The following is a 21887-nucleotide window of genomic DNA, read 5'->3' as shown; positions in this document are numbered from 1 at the left end:
ATATACTGCTTCCAGCATACGAAATCGAGGTTTAGAAAACAAACAAAATAGCGCATAATGTACCAAGGTGCTGTTTAGTTGTAACTCCGTGAATTTCAAAATGAGCCCCAACAAGTTTGCGGGTCTTAATATGTGTCTCCAAGGCGCATACTACCTAAAATAAGGGGTATCATATAGTGATTGGAAACACATCGCATAATTTTTCATAATTTGATCTTCCTGCTGCACACAAGTAAATATTATACTTTCCTGAAAATGGTTGCGTAAAGATCTGTCTTGAGAATAGTGACTGCCTGGTGCATAAGTTTGGCCACTAAAGATATCTACCAATTCTCTATTTGAAGAATTTTAATCTAAATCTTGAACCTATCCTTTGATAGTGTACGTAATGGCAGAAAGGAATATCACGGTGTCAGAATTACTGAAATAATCTATGGATTAAAAGATCTTATATGTGCCTTCAAACTCAATAATCGGTTAATTCTTACCTATGTAAGTTTGCTGTCGCCATGTAACCAAACCCTTGACAGTGTATAGATAATAAAGTTCGACTCTTCGCGGTTCAGAATGCTGACCAGATTGGCGCCAATTTGGTGACATTTACCTTGGGCTTGGTTCCATGTCAGTCCAGTCTCCTCCCGACTGAGCCTGTAGCAGTCTTTTCCAAACTGAGTCCAAAAGTGTTCACATTCGTAGTCTAAAATACAACAAAAGTTTTCCACTAATCTTGATACAGAGGACACACTAACATATGTGGAGGCTACGAAATAAAGTATGAGCCATGGAACAGAACAATTTGTTTACAAAGTGCAATATCATATTTAGGTAGTATGGGCCACAAAAGTGAAAGACAAACTTTTGGTCAAACTGTCCTTAACCATTTTCTTTCAAAGTTAAGCAATATATGCAGGATGCAACTGTTAGCACCAGATAAACAAACTTGAATCTACCAATATTTGAAATTCAAAATGGCTGCCATTCCTTAAGAACTTACCAAAAAACCCTACAATTTGGATTTTCTCAGATATAAGACGTTGAAAACGTTATTCACTCACAGATCTTAAGAAATGAGCTAATGCAAATGGTAGATCAGAAGAAAAATGTTGCGAAAATATCGAGAGTCCGAATATCTGCCCCAAAGGTGAATTCTACCTTGAAATGAATCGTAGTCTGTCTGCACTTTAATACAGTCAGCAACTATTATTTAGGGGATTACACATAAGTAGGATGTATTTATATGTTGCTCAATAGGCATTTCGACATAATTATGGGAGTAGAACTAGAATTTTGTAGTTTACGGAGGAAAAGTAATGGAAAAAAACGTCAAAAACTTGCAACTAACCGGAGCTGTAACGAAAGAATGAGACAAACAGGTTGATGACAATACTCTGTGACATCAAGGAGAAATTACAACTTAACTTACACTACTTGCTTTTTCAAAACTTGATTCTCTCGTTAGACATACAGAAATAGGTTAAGATTAAAAACAATGTCCATTTTGATAAAAGTTGTGCTAATTATAGTATGTAGGTTTGCTTTAACAAGTGGCCACCGCTTTTTAGTAGTTGTGATAGAGTTTTGTTTTAAAATTTGAGAGAGAGAGACAGACGGACAGAGACAGACAGAGAGACAGAGAGAGACAGAGAGACAGAAAGAGATTGCGCGTGCATGCTGAACGTTGTCTCATACGATAATGGCACGTTTAAAATCACCACTTACGTTGATCCTCCTGGCCCTCGTCGGGATTTGTAGCTGATACGGAGCAGCAGAGTACTTGGCCAAAAAGCCTTTATAACCTCCCACTCCAGTTTGTCCCCCTTGAAATTCTATGTGCACTTGTGAAGTAGCCGATATAAAATATCTAGCGTTATCATATCCGCAAACTGTACTGGATCTGTTGGCCTCGGACACTCGTACAAAATCACTGCTACAGGTGGTATCCGAGTCACCGACATTGAAATCCAGGAATTCCAAGTGAATGACGTCACCGTCCGCCACCTGGATATTCCAACTACATTTTGACTCAGGTGGGTATGGAAATGGATAGTCAAGGGAATTTATGTATCCACACTCTGAATGGAGGTGTGTGTCGTGTCCACACTCTGACAGCATACAGCCTGAAATGATGACACATGTGTAGATGTAAAACTCTATGATATAAGGAGTGAATGCAGCTAAATTTTGAGGAACAGTCGACATCACGGCCTTTCGTGATTTAGTGTACAGTTCTTGTACGGGGTCGATAACTCTGACTAAACCAACTGTAAACTTCAAATTGACAACATGCATGTTAACATACTGATAAATGTCTAAAATTTAGTATGGGCAAATTCAATGTTTGGACTGTGTCAAAGCTAACGTAAACAAGATGAGCATTTTCTTGATTCAGGTGTAGGCATCTACAAGATAGAAAAAGCGCTAATTGAGCGTACATACGTCCATCAACATAGAAAATGTTTTAAGGTCTTACATTGCGAAAGAAATGCACTGAGCAAGGACATTCATAATTATGCCATCTTGAACAACCATAACTAGCGCCCTGGATAATCTAGCTAATACTGTAGGTGGCGGCGAACTCTCTTTCCCTCCGTGTCAGAATGCCAATGCATGCATGTACACTTAGATACACTGCATCCACACATTTGACAGTCACAATTTGCAACACTGCCACTGTCGTACACGCAAAAGGAACACGAGAATAACGCCCAGTGTCTTACCTGGGCGAGTGCCCGTGAAGATCACTTACTGCCCATACATACTGCATCCAGTACCCCGTGAAATGTTTTTTTTTTCAACTAGTAGGAGTTACTTCAGTGTTTTGCAGTTGGCATTAAACCTACCACTGTTTTACATTTGTTTCACTCGATGGTAACGGGTAGCCATTCAGGTAGTCAGCCAAAAGATTTAGTGTCTTTAATTGAATCGTTTATACTATCTGCTGACCTGAGAAAAATATCCTTACCTGTCGTGTAGTAGGTTGCATTGAACCCTCTTCCATCACCCGCTCTATCAGTTGAAAACACTACAGTCAACTCGTTGGAGGTAGATGAAAGAAGTGGTATCTGAGACCCACAAAATTGACCAAGCCGTTGATCATCGTTCACTTCTGAGCCGTTGTAAAATGCTAGGTAACTGGTACAGCTTATCTGGTCACCGTACGTGCGTCCGGGCACGTCAAAGGAGTGAAAGTTCAGGTGGATATATCGACCGACTGGTGCAATAATGGTCCACACGCAGTGACTTTGCGGGTAGTATTGCTCATCTCCCGTCAGGAAGTTGGTACTGAATATGGATCCTGTGGCGTCCGTTAGAATACGAGGAGATCCACAGCCCGAACATTCTTTCGTGTCGCAATCTGAAGACAACATATCAAGAACACGATGAAAAACATTTTCAAATTTCCGAAAAAGTTAGATTTCATGTTAGTTTTACAGAAAATTATAAAAGGGTACTAAATTTCTCTTTAAATTCATATAAAATAACTGCATGAGGCATTTGCAAATCACTTCCTTCTATTGTACCACAAGAAAATGATTTACATCATTTTCTGGTTGCAAAATGTAGTAAAATTTGTGCCATGGAACTAATCGAGGTTTTATCTTATTCATTTACACAGCAGTACCTTTCACTTTGAAATTCAGATTATTTTTCTGTCTCTCTAATCCATGTTATAATTCTAAGGAATATTTCAGAATGCGATAAATGATCAAGGAATTACAGCTGAGAAAATGAAACTGCCAAAGTTGCATTGTCAACCTTCATTTTTTTCAGAATATTTTTCCATTTATGTCTTTTTGCCGTGTAATGCAGTAATATTTAAAGAAATAATTGCATTCAACGAGTTCAATCCTAAGTCTCGAAATAATTTGACAAATTGCTTTAGAAATTAATAAATTGTTAAACATTTGGGATTATGATGAAGTCAGTTGCAGGACATGTCTTACAACTGAGGTGGGTGTGTCAGTTGCAGGACATGTCTTGCAACTGAGGTGGGTGTGTCAGTTGCAGGACATGTCTTGCAACTGAGGTGGGTGTGTCAGTTGCAGGACATGTCTTACAACTGAGGTGGGTGTGTCAGTTGCAGGACATGTCTTGCAACTGAGGTGGATGTGTCAGTTGCAGGACATGTCTTGCAACTGAGGTGGGTGTGTCAGTTGCAGGACATGTCTTGCAACTGAGATGCATCAGAGATGCATCAGAGACTTATTACCTCTAAGAGAAGGCCACCAGTCCAACAGCCCTTCAGTAATCCTTAAAACGTAAGTGTGATCTTTTGACAAAGATAAAATTTGTCCAAAGTTCTCTTTCTTGCCAGTAATAAGGCTATGTTCACAAACACTTCTGAAGGGGATGGTGGGGGGGGGGCAGTGTTCTGCCAAACTTTTGCATCAGTTGGGTCTGAGGGCCAATGGAAGCTCAAAAAGCGGTCACTGTTGAAAAAGGGGGTCATTCTCAGACAATTATACACTTTATTACGTGCCATACCCGTGTTGTTGTTTCGAAGTTCAAACTTACACTCAAAGTTTCTGCGAGTACTGCGGTTTTATGGTCCTACACAGTCTACATGGCGAGCAAGTGTACTCGTTCCGAAATTCATGTTGGCTCAGGTCACCGTGTTCTGTTTATTATTATGCTTCATGCATCGTGTAACCATTTTTCATGAAAATGTTGAACATGCCTCAATGAAGGCTGAGTTTCCGATGAAAGCTGCTCAATGTTTTGAGACTGCGCTGTTTCTGACTGATATGTTTCCAATGTAGATGGCTGTGATTTAGTAAGCATTTGATATGGTAAACTGTAATTGGTGTTGAAATGCGATAAAAAATCATCAGGTTTGGTTTCCAACAAATATATATTCCAAAATGTTTTCAATGTTTAAGAGTACCAAGGTTGTAAAAAATTGACACACTTCCTACCATCTGGTCATTGTATATCTCATGCAAAGATGGTCAATACACAGGGGCGGACCATTTTATCACCTGGGAGGGGGTCCTGGCAGATTTTGAAAAAAATTCCAAACAAATGTCAATAAAAAAAATCAGCCAGAAAATGTTTGACAAAAAGAAAAGGTGGGAAAAAAATTATGTACAATGGATCGGATAAAAAAGATATTGTACCTCACCAATCTTCCAGACATCCCATCCCCACCCCCATACCAAATGGCCCATCCCTGATGTTTTTTTTGCGCGCAATTAACCCAGTGTATATCAGTTTTAAGATGTAAAGTTAGGAAATGATTTGAAAGGAATAGTCTTGAGTTCACCACAGTTAAATTTCTTAACGTTATCTCTTGTGTCATTATCCTTGTGTAATTGGTTAAGTTTGTATGGTGTTCCTAATGTGGATGCACCAGTTGTACTTGAAGAAAACAATGTTTACTTTTCCCCGAACGGTTTCTTAGTTAATGATTGTATGTTGAAGTCTCTCCATGTATCTGGTGTATGTGAACATTGGTTGCATGTTATGTATTCAGTCTTTGTCAAATATTGTTCATAAAAATTAAAGAACAGTTTTGCTGTGTGGTTGTAAAGATAACATATTTGTCAATACATAAACTGCCTTGCAGATTGATTGTCTTAAAAGAAAAAGAAACTAATGAAATTGATGTAACATATTCACCCTGAGTGCCTGTAGGCCTATATTTAAAGGGACATTATCACTATCTTTTGACCTTTTTTTCACCAATATTGTTGCAAACAAGCAGTTGTTGATGTTGTTTGATTTATTGAAAGATGTCTAAAAATGGTCGACCATAGACAACTTCCATCCAATTTTGCCTACACTGTATAGAAAAACCTCGGGTCAGAGGTTTTAGGTGGGCTACTGTAAACCTCTTTAAATTTAAGTGGTTTTGTTGTGCTTTAGAGTGTGCAAAGGCTTGGGAAATATTCACGGCATCAGGTTTATTCAGCCAAGACAACAGATTTGTTGTGTGGTGATTATTTTTAATAGCTCAAAATATTTTTACATCATTAACCCTTTTCCTGCCAGACAGTAATAACTTAATCACTTCCCCATCAGCCAAGTCAGTAAAAAGCGGTATTGAGCCGAAACATGATGTATTTTCACCCACTTGGCTTGGTATGTTTATAGCATCTTTTGTCCAAAAAAATCAACTTTACAGTATTATGTTTCAACAGCCTTAAAATGTACAGTATTTTTTTTTAAATACATCATATGGAATACGTTGTGTTTCATTAATTTTAACCATCTTGACCTGGTGGTGAAATATGGACTTGGCAGGAAAAGTGACAATCATCTGAACAAGTGTAAAATAGCAGCAGTAAATGTGAAGACACTGTATCTACACGGACAGAAATCTTGAGAGGCTACACATTGTCTGCGACATTTTAGGTGCGGTGATGGACATTGACTCTGATTAATGATGACCATCTTGTTAACCTGTTAGCTGAGTGTATAACGAAGAGTGATTTTACTGATTGGATGAATTCTGCTGTCCATAATTTTACTGTTCATTCATCTGTCCACTGAATTTGGTATAACAGTGTTTAAGCTGTTTTGAATAATTTTCTGTTCTTTCTGTATGTCAGTGTTAAATGTGGAAATGAGCTTTATAGATCAAACAGTTTCAAGGTCACATCAGGATAGTCCTTGAAAGATTTAGGGTCACATCTTGGTGGTTCCTGAAAGTTTCAAGGACTCATCTTGGTGGTCCCTGAAAGTTTCAAGGTCACATCAGGATAGTCCTTGAAAGATTCAGGGTCAGATCTGGGTGGTCCCTAAAAGTTTCAAGGACTCATCTGGGTTGTCCCTGAAAGTTTCAAGGTCACATCAGGACAGTCCTTGAAAGATTCAGGGTCACATCTGGTTGGTCTCTGAAAGTTTCAAGTTCGGGTCAGTGTGGTCTCTAAAATATTTAGGGTCTTCTCAGAGTGGTCCCTGAAAGCTGCAAAGACATCTCTGACAAGTCAGTTACATTTAATGGGTTCTCCTTTCATGAGTGTGCGTAAAGCTAGACAAAAATGTTAAATTTGCTGGAGATGTATTTGCTGATTGTGCAGTTAGCAATAATTTATGAAATTTGCCCCACGTCTGCACATAAAAACACTGTTAGATTGATGATTTTAAGTAGATTATAACAAAATGCTCAAGATCTTATAATCACAAAATAGTTCGAATTGTGTTAGTAGCACAACTGTGTATAAATGGAAATGTCCCATGATTTATTGCAATTTTTATTCTTTAATTGTTGAGTACAAATATGTCTTTAATGTTACATGCATTCACTTAAAAGTAATTAGTGATTGAACTGTAAAAGCTGTTGAATTATTAATCTTAGGTGAAATTTTAATTTATATTATTTTCAACTATGTTGATCGGATATAGCTTCTTATCTCACATGGCTTTATTAGGAGGCAGTTTAAAATTACATTTTGATTTCTTCACTATCAAATTTCAGAGTTAGATTCAAGCATCTTTGTGAAGGCTTAAGAAGCCTAAATGTAGGCATGAATGCATATGTATCAGTATGTGTCTAATGGCAAGGACACATGAGTTCAGGTTTATTCTAGACTGATGATTTCATGGCAGTGGACATGCAGAGGAATGTAAATACTTGAATAAACAGCATTAACAAAAGGTTATGAGTTGAAGTATTGATGATGTTCTTATATTGTAATGTGACTCAGTATTTGTGAAATATGTTTTTACAGTCTTTTACGTCAAAACTTGATCTTTTTACACAGTTTAAGAGTGCCATATGAAATATAATGGAACTCAGTTTGGTACCCTTATGTGATGTAATTTTTCAGATGACATTATAATTTATGGAAACTTTATTATTTCCTTATATTTTTTTTTCAAACTGATTTCCTTAAAAGGCCGTAAGTAGGTATTCTTTTTATGTTTGAAGATGTGATTTGACATGACAAAGTTTGATTTTATTAGTTATCTTGTTAACAATGAAATCATTTCAACAGTGAATAAAAGTCCTGTTTAAACTTATATATCTTCAGCTGGTTTTGTGATTAACACCTCAGTTACATTGCCTGCAACTGACACACCCACCTCAGTTATAAGACATGGACTAAACTGACACACCCACCTCAGGTACAAGACATGGCCTGCGACTGACACACTCAGCTCAGTTGCAAGACGTGGCCTGCAACTGACACACCCCTCCTCAGTTGCAAGACGTGTCCTGCAACTGACACACCCACCTCAGTTGCGAGACATGTCCTGCAACTGACACAGCCACCCCAGTTGCAAGACGTGTCCTGCAACTGACACACCCACCTCAGTTGCAAGACATGTCTTGCAACTGACACACCCACCTCAGTTGCAAACATATCTTACAACTAACACCTCACACCCCCTTCATCAGTACAGTTGCAGTTATTTTAGTCCCACTTAGAATCTTGGTTTTATTTCAAACTTTTTCCAAGCACAAGCCAAATTTTATATATATATTTTTTAATTTGCTTCATTTTTTTGGAAATATATGAAATTAACATTTCGGAACTTATACCCAAATTATTTTCCCATAAATTGTGAATTCTGATGGAAGCTGATTGAAATGGTGCACGAATCTAAGAACTATTAAAAAATTAAAAAGAATACCGTTTTGAATAATATAAATATATATCAAGGAAAAAGAAGGAGAAAAGCTGCTTTTCGGAAATTAGAAAATACTTTTCGGGCTGGTAAAGGCTCTTTTTGATGAACCTTTATCTACACAATTCAACCATAATTTTCGGACGTTGCGATTTTCTCCGTTTTATCTTTTATTTGGACGGAACCACGGAGTGTATTCCTTATGAACTAACGATACATTGGTGTACAGTACTTTTCTTTTGGCTTTCATACTTTGTTTATGGTAAGCTTAGGTAACAAAAGAAGAATGAGCTTTCAGAATATTATTAAAGCTCTGACTCTCAATTATATGTTTCAATGCTGTCAAGATTCAAACTAGGTCGTACTCGTTGTGTTGGCTTCCCAAGAGCTAAATCTAAAATCGAAGTTTTATTCATTGCATAGATTATAACCCAAGATGTATAACTTTCTCTGTATTCCATTAACAATACATTGCAACAGGGCTAATTGGTGATGTGTAATCGTTGACGAGTTCCCACATAGCAGATTTTTGATATGTTGTTAAACTTACAAAGTTTGAGCTTAACTTCTACGGCAGTCGAACCACGCCTTCAACATCACGAACTGTAATTCTGTCACCGACGGCGAATTCTTTATATGTCGCCGCGTCCACGATATTGTTCATCGAACACTGCGTACAGTTCGTGTAACAGCCATCCTTCGTGCCCAGGAGGTAGAGTGAAGATTCGGAATACAAGCCTGTAGGGAATATGTTGGCAAATATTCTGTCGTTATGGCCTCGATAACCCGATGCGTGTTTGGCTTATACTACTTTTATACGAAATGCTGGTACACCACACGACACAATAGAAATTAGATAAATGTTGTCCTTTATCTGATAAATATTTATCAAGCGACCATTTTTGCAAAAAATAGTATATTTCCGAAAACTGTGGGTGAAATCGACCCAAGGCTATGATCTTTTCAGAAAAATCATTACATCTATACGGGCGATATTAAAAATAGAAAATGTGTAATTCTTTTCTGGAACTTCAGTTGCTTTTCATTTCCAACGGAGTGAATTTATCACAACCGAAATGAATGTATCATCTTCGTTGCCCTTGCAACATTTTTCTTTGTGTGTACGCTGTCTTGGATTAGATTCTCAGTCTATTTGCTGATAAATGAAAATTGACATCAAAGTAAAGTGATAAAATAATAGGTTTAAAAAAAGAAAAAAATATAGGATTGCTTTAAATTAGTGCTACATTGAGTAATTTACAATCTGAGGGAGTAAATATTGATGCTCTTAGTTATTATGGTAGCTAGTCTGCTCCTCGAAAGTGACAGACGTCGCTGGTTCATAAGAAAATATAAAATAATCACTCGCCGCCTTTGTACTTGCCCCCCCCAAAAAAACAACAAAACAAACAAAAAACACAACAAAACAAAACAAACAAGGAAAAATATTTTCCCTCTGGCCGAAAGATATTTTCATGAAAGACAATGAAGCTTACCAATAAAGTCTCCAGGATGAAATGTAAGCATATCCTCCTGCGAAATGTTCTTGACTATTTCATCAGATGTTGTATTTTCTAAAGTGATATTATTTTGTCCAATAAGGGTAACTCATCATTGCTTTCCCGACGGTAAATTCCCGGATGTACGGTGACTGATGTTCCGTCTTCCAATGGAATATTGAAACGCCATTGCCTGATCTTTCCAGCGCAAGGTAATTTCAATGTTTTATCGATGATAACTAGGGAACCATTTCGTTCTATGAAATGACCGTGGTCAATATGAGTATGTCCAATCGAGTCCGGGCACTGCAAAACATCTATTATCAAAAGAAAAATGTGAATGTTGTAACTTTACGTTAGCAATGCATGCTCGTTGAATTACATTAACCCTTTGAGCGCCGATTTTTGTCGCTGTCATAAAATATACCCAGTCAGTATTTTTCAGATTTTTTGTCATAATTTCGACAAAAAAAATTGTCACTGAAAAGGTTTGACTTTGGTCCAAAATAGTCTAAAAATACTTGAAAGTTCATAACAATTAGTAAAATATTGCTTTAAAATTTTTTGTTGGAAAGATTGCGACACTCAGAGGGTTAAGGATGAGGGGAAGGCATACTTAGTAACATGATGCGATTTCTATCTTACCACACTACCAGATTGACATTTGGAGGGGCAACATTCATTTTTGCGTATTCTACAAGGGAGATAATGCCTGACCATTATCTTACCATCATGCAAGAATTTCCCCAAATATCACTGCGAAGTGCCGTGACTCTCGGTACATCACCAGAAGAATTATGATTGCATAAAGGGGAGTTCTGCCAGGTCAGATGTCATCGTCTGCATGCAGTATAATACCAGATGTGAAATGAAAATGCTCATGTGTGTCAGTATACTAGTACGTTGTCTGTAAATTGAAACTGTTTGCCAAAAGTGTGCAACATCATTGAAAGTAATATGATCAACATCATGAACAATATTTACCACAAATCAATCCCAAAGGTCTTAAGTGTAATTAATATATATATATATATATATATATATATATATATATATATATATATATATAATATATATCAAACAAAACACTAATTATTTGACTGCTGTCATTGTATAACAACTTATAGTCCAATCAATCTACGAGATTTTGGCACCTAACCCACCACAAATTGCACAGAAATTTTTTCTTCAGCATGCATTTTAGAGAGGTACCCAGAACAACATATTGAAAGTTTACTCAAATCCACCTTGGGAAAATGTGCCTAATTTGCATAAATCAAATATGGCGGCTAACTATCCGACAAAATAAAATAATTGGCCTTATATCACATGTTAAACAAGCTATTTCAGTGATTTTAAAGTCTTACACTAGTTATTTGTCTCTTGGAATCATTGTGGAGGTATAATGTATCATATAGGCACTTCATTAATTTGCATAATTCCAATAAGGCGGCCAGCATTCCTACAAAAGATATTTTCGGTCATATACCACGTATTACACCAGCTATTTCAGTGATTTCGAAGTTAAAAGTATATTATTTTATTTGGAATGGACAAACGATTTTTGAGATGCAATGATTTCCATAGGTACTTCGTTAATTTGCATAAATCCAATACGGTGGTCAATATACCTACAAAGGACATTTTCTGTCATTACCACGTATTAACCTTTGAGCGCCGGTCTATTTTTGTTTACTGTATAAAATGTACCACAGTCATTGTATAAGCTATTTTGCCAACATTTTGATAAAAAAACTGTAGCTGATGAAAAGTTATATCCATCTGGTCCAAGATTATGAAAAAAACGTACAGAAAAATTAACAGAAATCGGTAAAATATTGCATAAAATTTTGGTCAAAAAAGTACAGCAGTTAAAGGGTTAAACAAGCTATTTCTGTGATTTCAAAGTAAAAAGTGTATTTCTTTGGCATAGAAAAAAGATTTTCAAGATGCAATGATTTGCATAGGTACTCCCTAATTTGCATAAATCAAATAGGGTGGCCAACATACCTACAAAAAATATTTTCTGTCATATACCACGTATTAACCCTTTGAGCGCCGGTCTATTTTTGTTTACATTATAAAATGTACCACAGTCATTGTATAAGCTATTTTGTTAACATTTTGATAAAAAACTGTAGCTGATGAAAAATGATATCAATTTGGTCCACAAGTATGAAAAAACGTACAGAAAAAATTCACAGAAATTGTAAAATATTGCATTAAAATTTTGATTTAAAAATTACAGCAGTCAAAGGGTTAAACAAGCTGTTTCTATGATTTCAAAGTTAAGAGTATTGCGTTTGCATGGAAAAACGATTTTTGGCTTGCAATGATTTGAGTTTGCACTTTGTTAATTTCCATGAATCCGATAGGGCGGCCAATATACCTACAAAAGACATTTTCTGTCATATATCTCGTCTTAAACAATCTATTTCAGCCGTTTTTCGAAGTTTAAATATATTTCGTGAGCATAAAGTATCACCTTCAGCAGTTCAATGTTTTTAAAAGACACTTGATAACATTCACAAATTAAAAATTATTACGAAAATTAATACCCAAATAGCTTCCAATATAAGTAGAGTCCTGTTAGAGTTTTTAGCAATAGGAGTATCAAGAAAGAAACTGTTGAGAAGGTACTGCACCCAACAAAGCGTATTGTGCTCCAAACAAAAATTGCAATATTCATCCAATTTTGATTAATTTGTTAACCCAAGATTAAAAATTGGTCAGGTCCACCTTTTAGCTTGGCAAACAGTCGTAAGTTGCATGATATGGAAGCCTGTGATAATGTATACAAATGTATTCACCCGATTTCCTGCTTCCCTTTTATCTCAATTTCAAGATTTTCAAAGCATTTAACTCCAGTCTGGCTGGGTCAAACTTTCTGAAATTTGCACATAATGTTCTTTAAATGCTATATAACAGAAGAAATATTTTGTTTTGCCCTAAAATTCTTACATTTTGAATAAGAGGCATTTTTATTTTACTAAACATTAATTAAGCATTTTTTTGAATATCAGTCTTTCAACCCATGCCATATTAGAATGAGGATAGATAATGCAAAATAAAATTGTCGTTTTTTTCTACATATACTCCTGTTTCAAGTGAAGTATTACATTTTACAAAGTAGTTTCTAAGGGTTTCCTTGTCATCTTAAACAAGAAATATTGCTTTGAAGAAAACTGTGTTGGCAACGTGCAGCTCCATTTTATGTCCTTGAACATTTATTTTTAAAAATGTGGAAAATATGCTATAAATTTACCTACAATAACGATCCATTTCAGAATAAAAGTTTATTTTACTAGGTGTTTATGATACCTGAATTTGTTAACATGCTCCATTAATATATTGTATTTTGAAAAGAGTGTTAAAGTGAATTTGGTAGAAATACATATCTCACTTCCGAACGAATTAAAATACGGATATGTTGATGTGCTTTTACTATTGAGATGTAAGAGAGTATTGCAATTTTAATTGTTTTGTGATTTTTCTATATATGACAACCGTTAATGATTGTTAGTCATCTAATTATAATCTCTCTCTCTGAATATAACATTAGATTCATCTGTGTACGGCATTATTTGTGATTTTTATAGATGTTTTATAGTCTACAGTGTCAAAACATGTAATCTTTAATGTTTACTGTTTTAAAAAAGTCGTGTACAAAATCCTTAGTTTTTAATTTAGACCGAGCCCTCTTCTTATAGACGGTGCATCTTTCTACATCCCCCAAGATGATAGGCAAGAATTCATCACATATAACAGCAAAAATACAATAAAAATAAACACAACAAAGATAATAAAAATGCAGAAACAAAAAATAGTGTGATCAAAAATAACAAATGACACAATACAGACAAATTAAAACTTAGCGCTGTTGCCAAACAATGTCAGACTCTTAAAAACTTGATCAACACGCAAACTCACAAAAATTGAAAACTGCATGCTTAGCGAAGGTTTAACATTAATTCAAACAACTCATCAGCCCAACAGAATCCAACTGTTACACGATACAAACATGTACATCTGGAAAATGACACTTGGAAACAACGACTCCCGGTGTACTTGTTTGTTTTGTGTAATAGTTGGATTCTGTGTTTGGATTAATTGTAAGCCTTTGCTAAAGCTTGCAGTATTCAGTTTTTATGAGTTTGCGTGTCCTTAAAGTTTTTAACGAATTTGACAGTGTTTGCAATAGTGCTAAGTTTTAATTTGTGCGTATTATGGCATTTTTTTTCATTTGGTCATAGTCATTTTTCTGTTTTTTTTAGCTTTGTTGTGTTTATTGTATTTTTGCTGTAAGTGTAATGACTTCTTGCTCTATGATCTTCATCATCAGGGGGTCTTATAAAGATGCGCCCATCCATAAGAAAGGGGTTCAATCTAAATTAAAAACTTAAGATGTTGATCACTTCTTTTTTAACAGTAAACATTACAGATTAGATTTTTTTGACACTGTACAGTGTTACCCATACAAAGTACAAACAATGCCGTACACAGATGAACCCAATGTTACATTCAGAAAGAGAATATATTATTTAGAAGACTAACAATCATCAACAGTCGTCAGGTATAGAAAAATCAAAATTTTAAAAATAAATGTCCAAGGACAACAATTTCTTCTCGATAGATTCCTAATGCTAAAACCTATATCAAACCCTTATTTATATTAGAAGCTATTAAGAAATGGGCATTAATATGGCAGCCATATTTAATTTATGCAATTACCAAAGGGCCTTTGTGAACAATGAACAACTCAAAGTGTTTCTTAATGTACAAGAAAAATATTAAAACTTTAAAATCACTGAAACAGCTTGTTTCATGTGTGGTATATGACCGCCAATGTACTTTTTAGGAATGTTGGCCACCATATTAGATTTATGCAAATTAACAAAGTGCCAATGCAAATCATTGCATCTCAAAAATCGTTTGTTCATGCCATAGAAATATACTTTTAACTTTGAAATCACTGAAATTGCTTGTTTAAAACATGGTATATGACCAAAATATCTTTGTAGGAATGTTGGCCGCCATATTGGAATTATTCAAATTAGTGAAGTGCCCATATGAAACATAATACGTCAAAAATAATTCCCCGAGCCAAATAACTAGTGTCAGACGTTAAAATCACTGAAATGGCTTGTTTAACATGTGATATATTGCCAATTATGTTATTTTGTCCGATGGTTGGCTGCCATATTTGATTTATGCAAATTAGGCATATTTCCACAAGGTGGATTCGAGTAAACTTTAAAATGTTGTTCTGGGTACATCTCTAAAATGCATGCTGAAGAAAAAAATCTGTTGCAATTTTTGGTGGGTCTAACCCAATTTTGACTGGACTATTATATAACAAATTTGATTGTCTTCCGTTAAGTCTTTCCCTCAAGATTGATATGCCACATTGTGAAAGCAGATTAGCTTTGCAAATCCTGAAAAAGATTACTAGAAAATGCAAAAATGTCTTTAACTGATTCAATATGATTGTCTCATTAGTATAAACAGTAATATTCGTAAACTTACATAGCCCGTTCAGTCCTATGTCCCCAATTTGGAAAGTAAGCTAAATATGCAAATTAGTAACTAGCTGGTGTAAAAATGCTATCACACAATTTTATGAATACTACATTTAAGCAGCTCCGGTGTACAGAGCAGGTTTCATCAATTTCATAGTATTTTCAAATGTATATTTCCTAATTAAGAAAGTTCGTTGAATATGCAAATTGCTAATATCCGAAGTAATATGCTTAATGACTTTCAATAATGTTATATCATAGTATATGTAATGTAAATAGCAAGTTCCGTACACTTTGTACCTCATTAGGAAATTTATCAAATATCGAAAAAAGTAATTAACTGTGGTTAAAATGCTAGATGATTTTCGCTGATGTTATACTTTAGGATTTCTTGTTTACATACAAAATTTTGTAAACTTTGATCAAATTTATCAAAGCTGCTATTTTCAATCCCAGTTTTTCGCATTAGCGGAGTTCTCCTCTCATTCAAACACCTGGCCAGTACGATGTTTGATTTCTACAACATTAATTACACAAACTGATCTCAACCTATTTCACATTTTCCTAATCCTGCAAACAGAGTTTATACAAGCGTTTGATTGACGGTCGGTTCAAATCGCCAACGGTCATTGCTTCACCACCACCAACGCCGAATTTCCTAGAAAATCGTCTTCCAATCGCGTTAGAATTTGAATATAACCACAGAGCTCGATCGGCAGCAACTTTAGTAATAAGCTAATCTCAAAATCCTTAACAACTTTCATTTTTGTTATATCATAGTATCTTCATTTCGACCTTTAATAATGTGTTCTAGTATATGTAATGTGGATACCAAGTTTCGTACATATCAGTTAAAATGCTTAATGGCTTTCAAAAATGTTATATCATAGTATCTTCGGTGTACACAGCAAGTTTCGAGAACTTTGTTAAAGTCAATATAGATATATCCCTTATTAACAAGATTCATTAAATACGCAAATTAGTAATTAACTTACATGTCACTCCTAATATCTTCAAAGCTGATATAGCCTAATTTGATCAACATTTGTGACAATTCTCATGAAATTTTGTGCAGCCATTTTCAATGTGTACCCGTATTTTCTACGATCACTACTTATACAAATAAGAATAAAATATGCAAGCCACACCCTCAAAAACTAGTCAGTTCTTGCCATTTGTAAACTGAATATATGAACCAGATTTAGTTCTGATCTGATAAGCCGTTCTTGAGATACGGCGCCGACAGGCAGACAGATGGACAGACTCTGCGACATTAGCTCATGCGTGTGAACACGTGAGCTAAAAACCGTTTCTCTCCTGTCGGAAACCATCAAATGAGAATGATTAAATGGAATCATCACTGCAAAGTGGCGCCAACGTGGTGGCCTGAAAGTCATATAATTAATTGTGATAATCTTCCTGTCTATTATGACAACGTTTTGCGAGAAAACAATCCTTTTATGGGCAAGGTGCATCGCCACGAGAAGAATACAAGTCTGAGAATTATATGTACGTTGGATCGCTTCAAATATGACCTTAAAAATATATAAACGTTGCCGTACAATTATAGACATACTGTGGTTTGTTTATGCTATCTTGCACCAGATATAATAGTTGCATTAAAAATATGAGTACTTCTGACTTAATCAAATTAATGGAGAACACGTCTAAAGTTACAGTATGCAACTTGAAATCGAATGTGGTTTTTTAAAAATTTCCAAAAAATTATATCTAAACGTATTGACAAGCAGAGAGTGGCATTGGGACTTGACAATTGTTTTTCTTGCAAAATAAATAAATAAATATTAAGCAAATGAAAATTTAGAAGGCCATGAACAAACGTAACCTTTACACTTCTCCGTGTCCCCGTGTTTCTCTGAGATAATTTCAAGGGGTTCTCAGGAACAAATACGTTGTCAAATCAATTTCTCAGGATTAAAAGACGACAGACCATAAGAAACAAAGCAGTTGGAACGTCGGATATCTCTGAACACGCGTACGGAATTCAAATACCGGTCAGAAAAACTCACGTTTGAATCAAACAATATGTAAGGCGAAGGTCATCAGCTGCGCATGTCCTAATTTTCGTATTATTTTACGCGTATGTTTATAACCGTTTTCCATATAGTTTCGGAAGACATACTAGAGCGACAATGCGAAAAAGATTCGACTATGACCTTAAAGGTATTTATCTTATAGGTATGCGGAATGTATGTAAATTCAAATATTCAAAACCATTTAATAGTTGTTATACGATATTAAGTTAGCAAACTCACCTCTGGTGGTTCAGTAATATCTCCACACACGATAGCAAGTTTGTCATGTGTATCATGTTTCGTATCATATATCTCTAAGTAATCAACTGCACAGCGTGGTTGGTCACAGTCACCTACGATGTTGTTATACTGAACAATAATGTCTAGAACTTTGCCTGTAATTAAACATTCAAACATACAAATAAACATCAAATTATTCAATACTAAATTGAAGAAAGAGATTGAAATAATGACACTGACACTATATGTATTACTCACTAAGATTGAATTTAGCTGTTTTCGCTAATACTGTACATAAAATCCCTGAAAATATCCAAGATATCAATGCAGGGGTATTAAATCCATATATACGTAGCTATCTATGTATGTATGTATGTATGTATGTATGTATGTATGTATGTATGTATGTATGTATGTATGTATGTATGCATGCATGCATGCATGCATGCATGCATGCATGTATGCATGTATGTATGTATGTATGTATGTATGTATGTTTTTACTATAAAAATCAACAGACTAAACCTTTCTGATACGCCATAGCAGTAACTGTCCGATTTCATAGTATGATGTTCAGGAGGTCTATAATTGATGTGTGACTGAATAGCATTGTTGAGCTCTCTTCAAATATGATATTGTGGTACATACCTTTTTGAACGTTTACATCCCATTCACAGTGACGAGTACCCGATGTTTTAAATATTATCAAACCGATGTCCAAATGATTGAGATCCAAAATTTCATTGAAGCCACACTTTGACGAATATACTGGTAACAATAGGAGAAATCGATATTATTGTTTAAAGCCTCCGTTTGCTTACTAAAAATATGTCACCCAATATTCAGGGAGATGTTTTACGATTCCCGTTATTAAGCTGTGATGTCCATAAAAGTGTCAATATTTCAGTCTTTGTTGGTGGATTTCTCGATTAAATTCAGGCGCTTAGAACGTTTGTTTATGAGGCGGCCATATTCGAGTTGCAACTCGAAATTATTTAGTTGTTAAAATCTAAGATATGTATTCATCGCCAATGCTGAAAAATGTATGGTGGTCACACTTACGTAGGAACTTTTACACAACCTATACTTTATTTCAAACCGTCTACAGCAGACGGGCCTTTTATATAATCGTGATAGGCCTGAGTGATAGACAATCATGTAGCTTTTTCTAGAGATGTATAATAGTTTCTTCATATATTACTGACTTCTTTCCGCAAATGTTTGTCCATGTAGACTAGGTAAAGGAATGTCAAAGGTTATAATGACAAGTACGCATGGAGACCCTAAATGTTTGTTTGTCTATCGATACCATATCACTTATTGGAAACGAAAGGCTGGATTATGGATTTCTTTGATGGGATAGAATCAAAGTGATATTATATGAGTTAGTGGTAGTATTATTACTTTTACTTGTCTTATACATCACTTCATCATCTATGTTTACATATTTAGGCGTCGATTTACGGTACTCGCTTTGAGTCATTCCTGTAAGGAAATGGTCACGAACATTTGTTTCAGGTAGAATACGCCTTGGGGACAGCTTTTCGGACACGGGTCCCAATTTAAAACTCATGGAGTAAGAAAAATTCTTACAGTCTTGGTTTTCCGAAAATCGAACTTTTTAGTTTTTCCCCGATAAGTTAACACAGGGATGGCAGCCATTTTTAGCTCACGTGTGTGAACACGTGGGCTAATGTCATAGCGATGTATGTCTGTCTGTCCGTGTGTGTGTGTCAGTGTGTGTGTGTGTGTGTGTGTCTGTTTGTCTGTCTGTTTACACGATAACTCAAAAACGCCTGAACGGATTCATATCAGATTTGGTGGACAGGTACCATATGCTATTTGCATGAACTGATTAGATTTTGGTTGGTGTGGCTTGCATATTAATGAAGTTATGCAATATCGTTTTTTTTTTCTGTACGACGGTTTCCGTATGGAGACGTAATACCAAGAAATACTGCTCGAAATTTCATGAAACTTTACCCAGATGACAATCTTAGAACATTATCATGATACTGTGAGTTTCATGTCAATTACCTGCTTATTTGCATAATTAATGAACTCTTGTTATTTGTGATATAAGTCTGAAATTCCTGCACCAAACTTGATGATAATTGCTGTACATATTGATCATGTATATATCCAATTATATAGAGAAGCATTGAGCAGTGTCAAGTTAAGAAATAGTTCATTTGCATATTTTATGAAAGTTTGTAATTTGTCGCATAACTCCGATATTACAGCACCAAATGTGATTAAATCTGCTGCAGATACTGATCAAACTGATATCTAATTGTAGTGTAAAGCATTCAGTAGTGTAAAGGAAATTAAGGATTCATTTGCATATTTAATGAACTTCGTAATTAGGTATTAAACTCTGAAATTACGGCAACCAAGTCAGTAAAATCGGGTACAAATATTTATCTGATAAATATCTCATTGTATTGACAAGGCGTTAGGAGTGTCAAGTTAACAATAGGCCATTTGCATATTTTATGAAGTTTTGTAATAAGTCATATAACTCCAATATAACTACAGCAAATGTGATCAAATCTGCTGCAAATACTAATCCGACTGATATCTAACTGTGGTTTAAAGTATCCAGTAATGTGAAGTTAATTAAGGTTCATTTGCATATTTAATGAACTTTGTGATTAGGTATATAACTACGGTGGCCCCTACACGCCACGGAACATTATTACTTTTTGAATATAAAGTCTATTTTCTTGACAATATCTTTAATATTTGTAAGAGATTTTCTTTCTCCATCGCAAACTTTTAATTTTGTACAGGCAACTTTATCTTAACTTTATATTTAACTTTATCTTAACTTTAACTTCTCGAAAGTATTTTTAGTTTTAAATATAAACAAAATATGTTTCTTAAAAATATTTTTTTATTATGTAAAACAAAAGTACAATTTTTCAAGATAACAAACTCCCCTACACGTCATGGAAATTTATTACTTTTGAACATAAACTCATATTTCTTGACAATATATTTAATATTTGTAAGAAATTTTATTTCTCCACAGCAAACTTTTATTTCTGAACGGGAAACTTTATTTTTGGGGTAAACTGTTTTTTAACAAACGCTTTAACTTTGCTCAAAAAAAACCTGTTTTTTAACAAACGCTTTAACTTTGCTCAAAAAAAAAAGTTTCCCCGTTCAGAAATAAAACTAATTCATGTCATACTGTTTTATCAAACTTAGCACGATAACCCTTGATTTTTATTCTTGATTCGATAAAAAGTGTGGTTGAAAGTTTCATTGAGGAAAATTTGAACAAAAGTTTAAGAATTTCACTTGCAGGCGCATACTAACTCAAAAATACTGACTGATGAATCAAAGTTTGTTATACGAAGGACGTGCATTTTTCAACTTACCTATGCATCCCTCATCTTGTGACCCTGAGTCGCAATAGCATCTATCGTTTCCTGCCTCAGTTACACATACCCTGTCACAGCTACTGTCAACAGTGCCTTCTTCTATGCAATTCATTATTTCTGAAAACATTAAGTTGCATTTAAAGTTTCGTCACACTGTGCATAAATTTATCCCTTTCCTGCAAATGATGATTAGTAAAATTGTCTGTTGCGTATTTCATCGAAAACGATATGATCCACACAGAAATGAATGTACTAATTTGTATAGCACTGAAAATGCAATTTTTTCCTGAGGAAAGTTGAACTACTAGCCAGTGAATATTTAAAACTATGTGGAGAGACCCGGCGACGAAACCCTTTGGAATTCTGTGATCATCCATACGTTAATGCCATTTGTTTTCAGTCCAACGTTCTTGACGAGGAATAATCTAAAGGTTTACAGCAAAGCGTAGCCTACTGACGGGTTACTTAAACAATTTACATGTAATGGCCTGACGTATATCCATTTATATTTTCTGCAGACAAAAAGGTGGCGAGTTCCATTCTCAACAAACCCGGCTATCTCTTGCCGAAACCTTCCGTGTTTGCATTCACGGTTAATCTCTTTTCTAACTTCAAGGAAATTTTCCCGGA

At 35.1% G+C, this 21887-nt stretch overlaps 1 protein-coding gene across 1 annotated transcript in view; it reads right to left on the bottom strand.

Annotated features, from left to right (window-relative positions):
- Positions 1-492: 492 nt before the first annotated feature.
- LOC139130927 (uncharacterized) overlaps positions 493-21887 on the bottom strand; it is a 25708-nt gene continuing 4313 nt past the window's right edge. Inside the window, exons 4-11 of the mRNA XM_070696762.1 lie at positions 21255-21374; positions 18517-18636; positions 17869-18023; positions 10071-10390; positions 9125-9312; positions 2963-3355; positions 1720-2117; positions 493-697 (exon numbers count right to left, since the gene is read on the bottom strand). Coding sequence (XP_070552863.1) covers positions 10331-10390; positions 17869-18023; positions 18517-18636; positions 21255-21374 — 455 coding nt within the window. The 3' untranslated portion in view covers positions 493-697; positions 1720-2117; positions 2963-3355; positions 9125-9312; positions 10071-10330. The remainder of the gene's footprint in view (positions 698-1719; positions 2118-2962; positions 3356-9124; positions 9313-10070; positions 10391-17868; positions 18024-18516; positions 18637-21254; positions 21375-21887) is intronic.

The sequence above is a fragment of the Ptychodera flava genome, chromosome 1, assembly GCF_041260155.1.
Source record: "Ptychodera flava strain L36383 chromosome 1, AS_Pfla_20210202, whole genome shotgun sequence".
Classification (NCBI taxonomy): Eukaryota; Metazoa; Hemichordata; class Enteropneusta; family Ptychoderidae; genus Ptychodera; species Ptychodera flava.
Note: the sequence above shows the minus strand (reverse complement) of the source record. Positions and strands in the feature narration are given on the sequence as shown.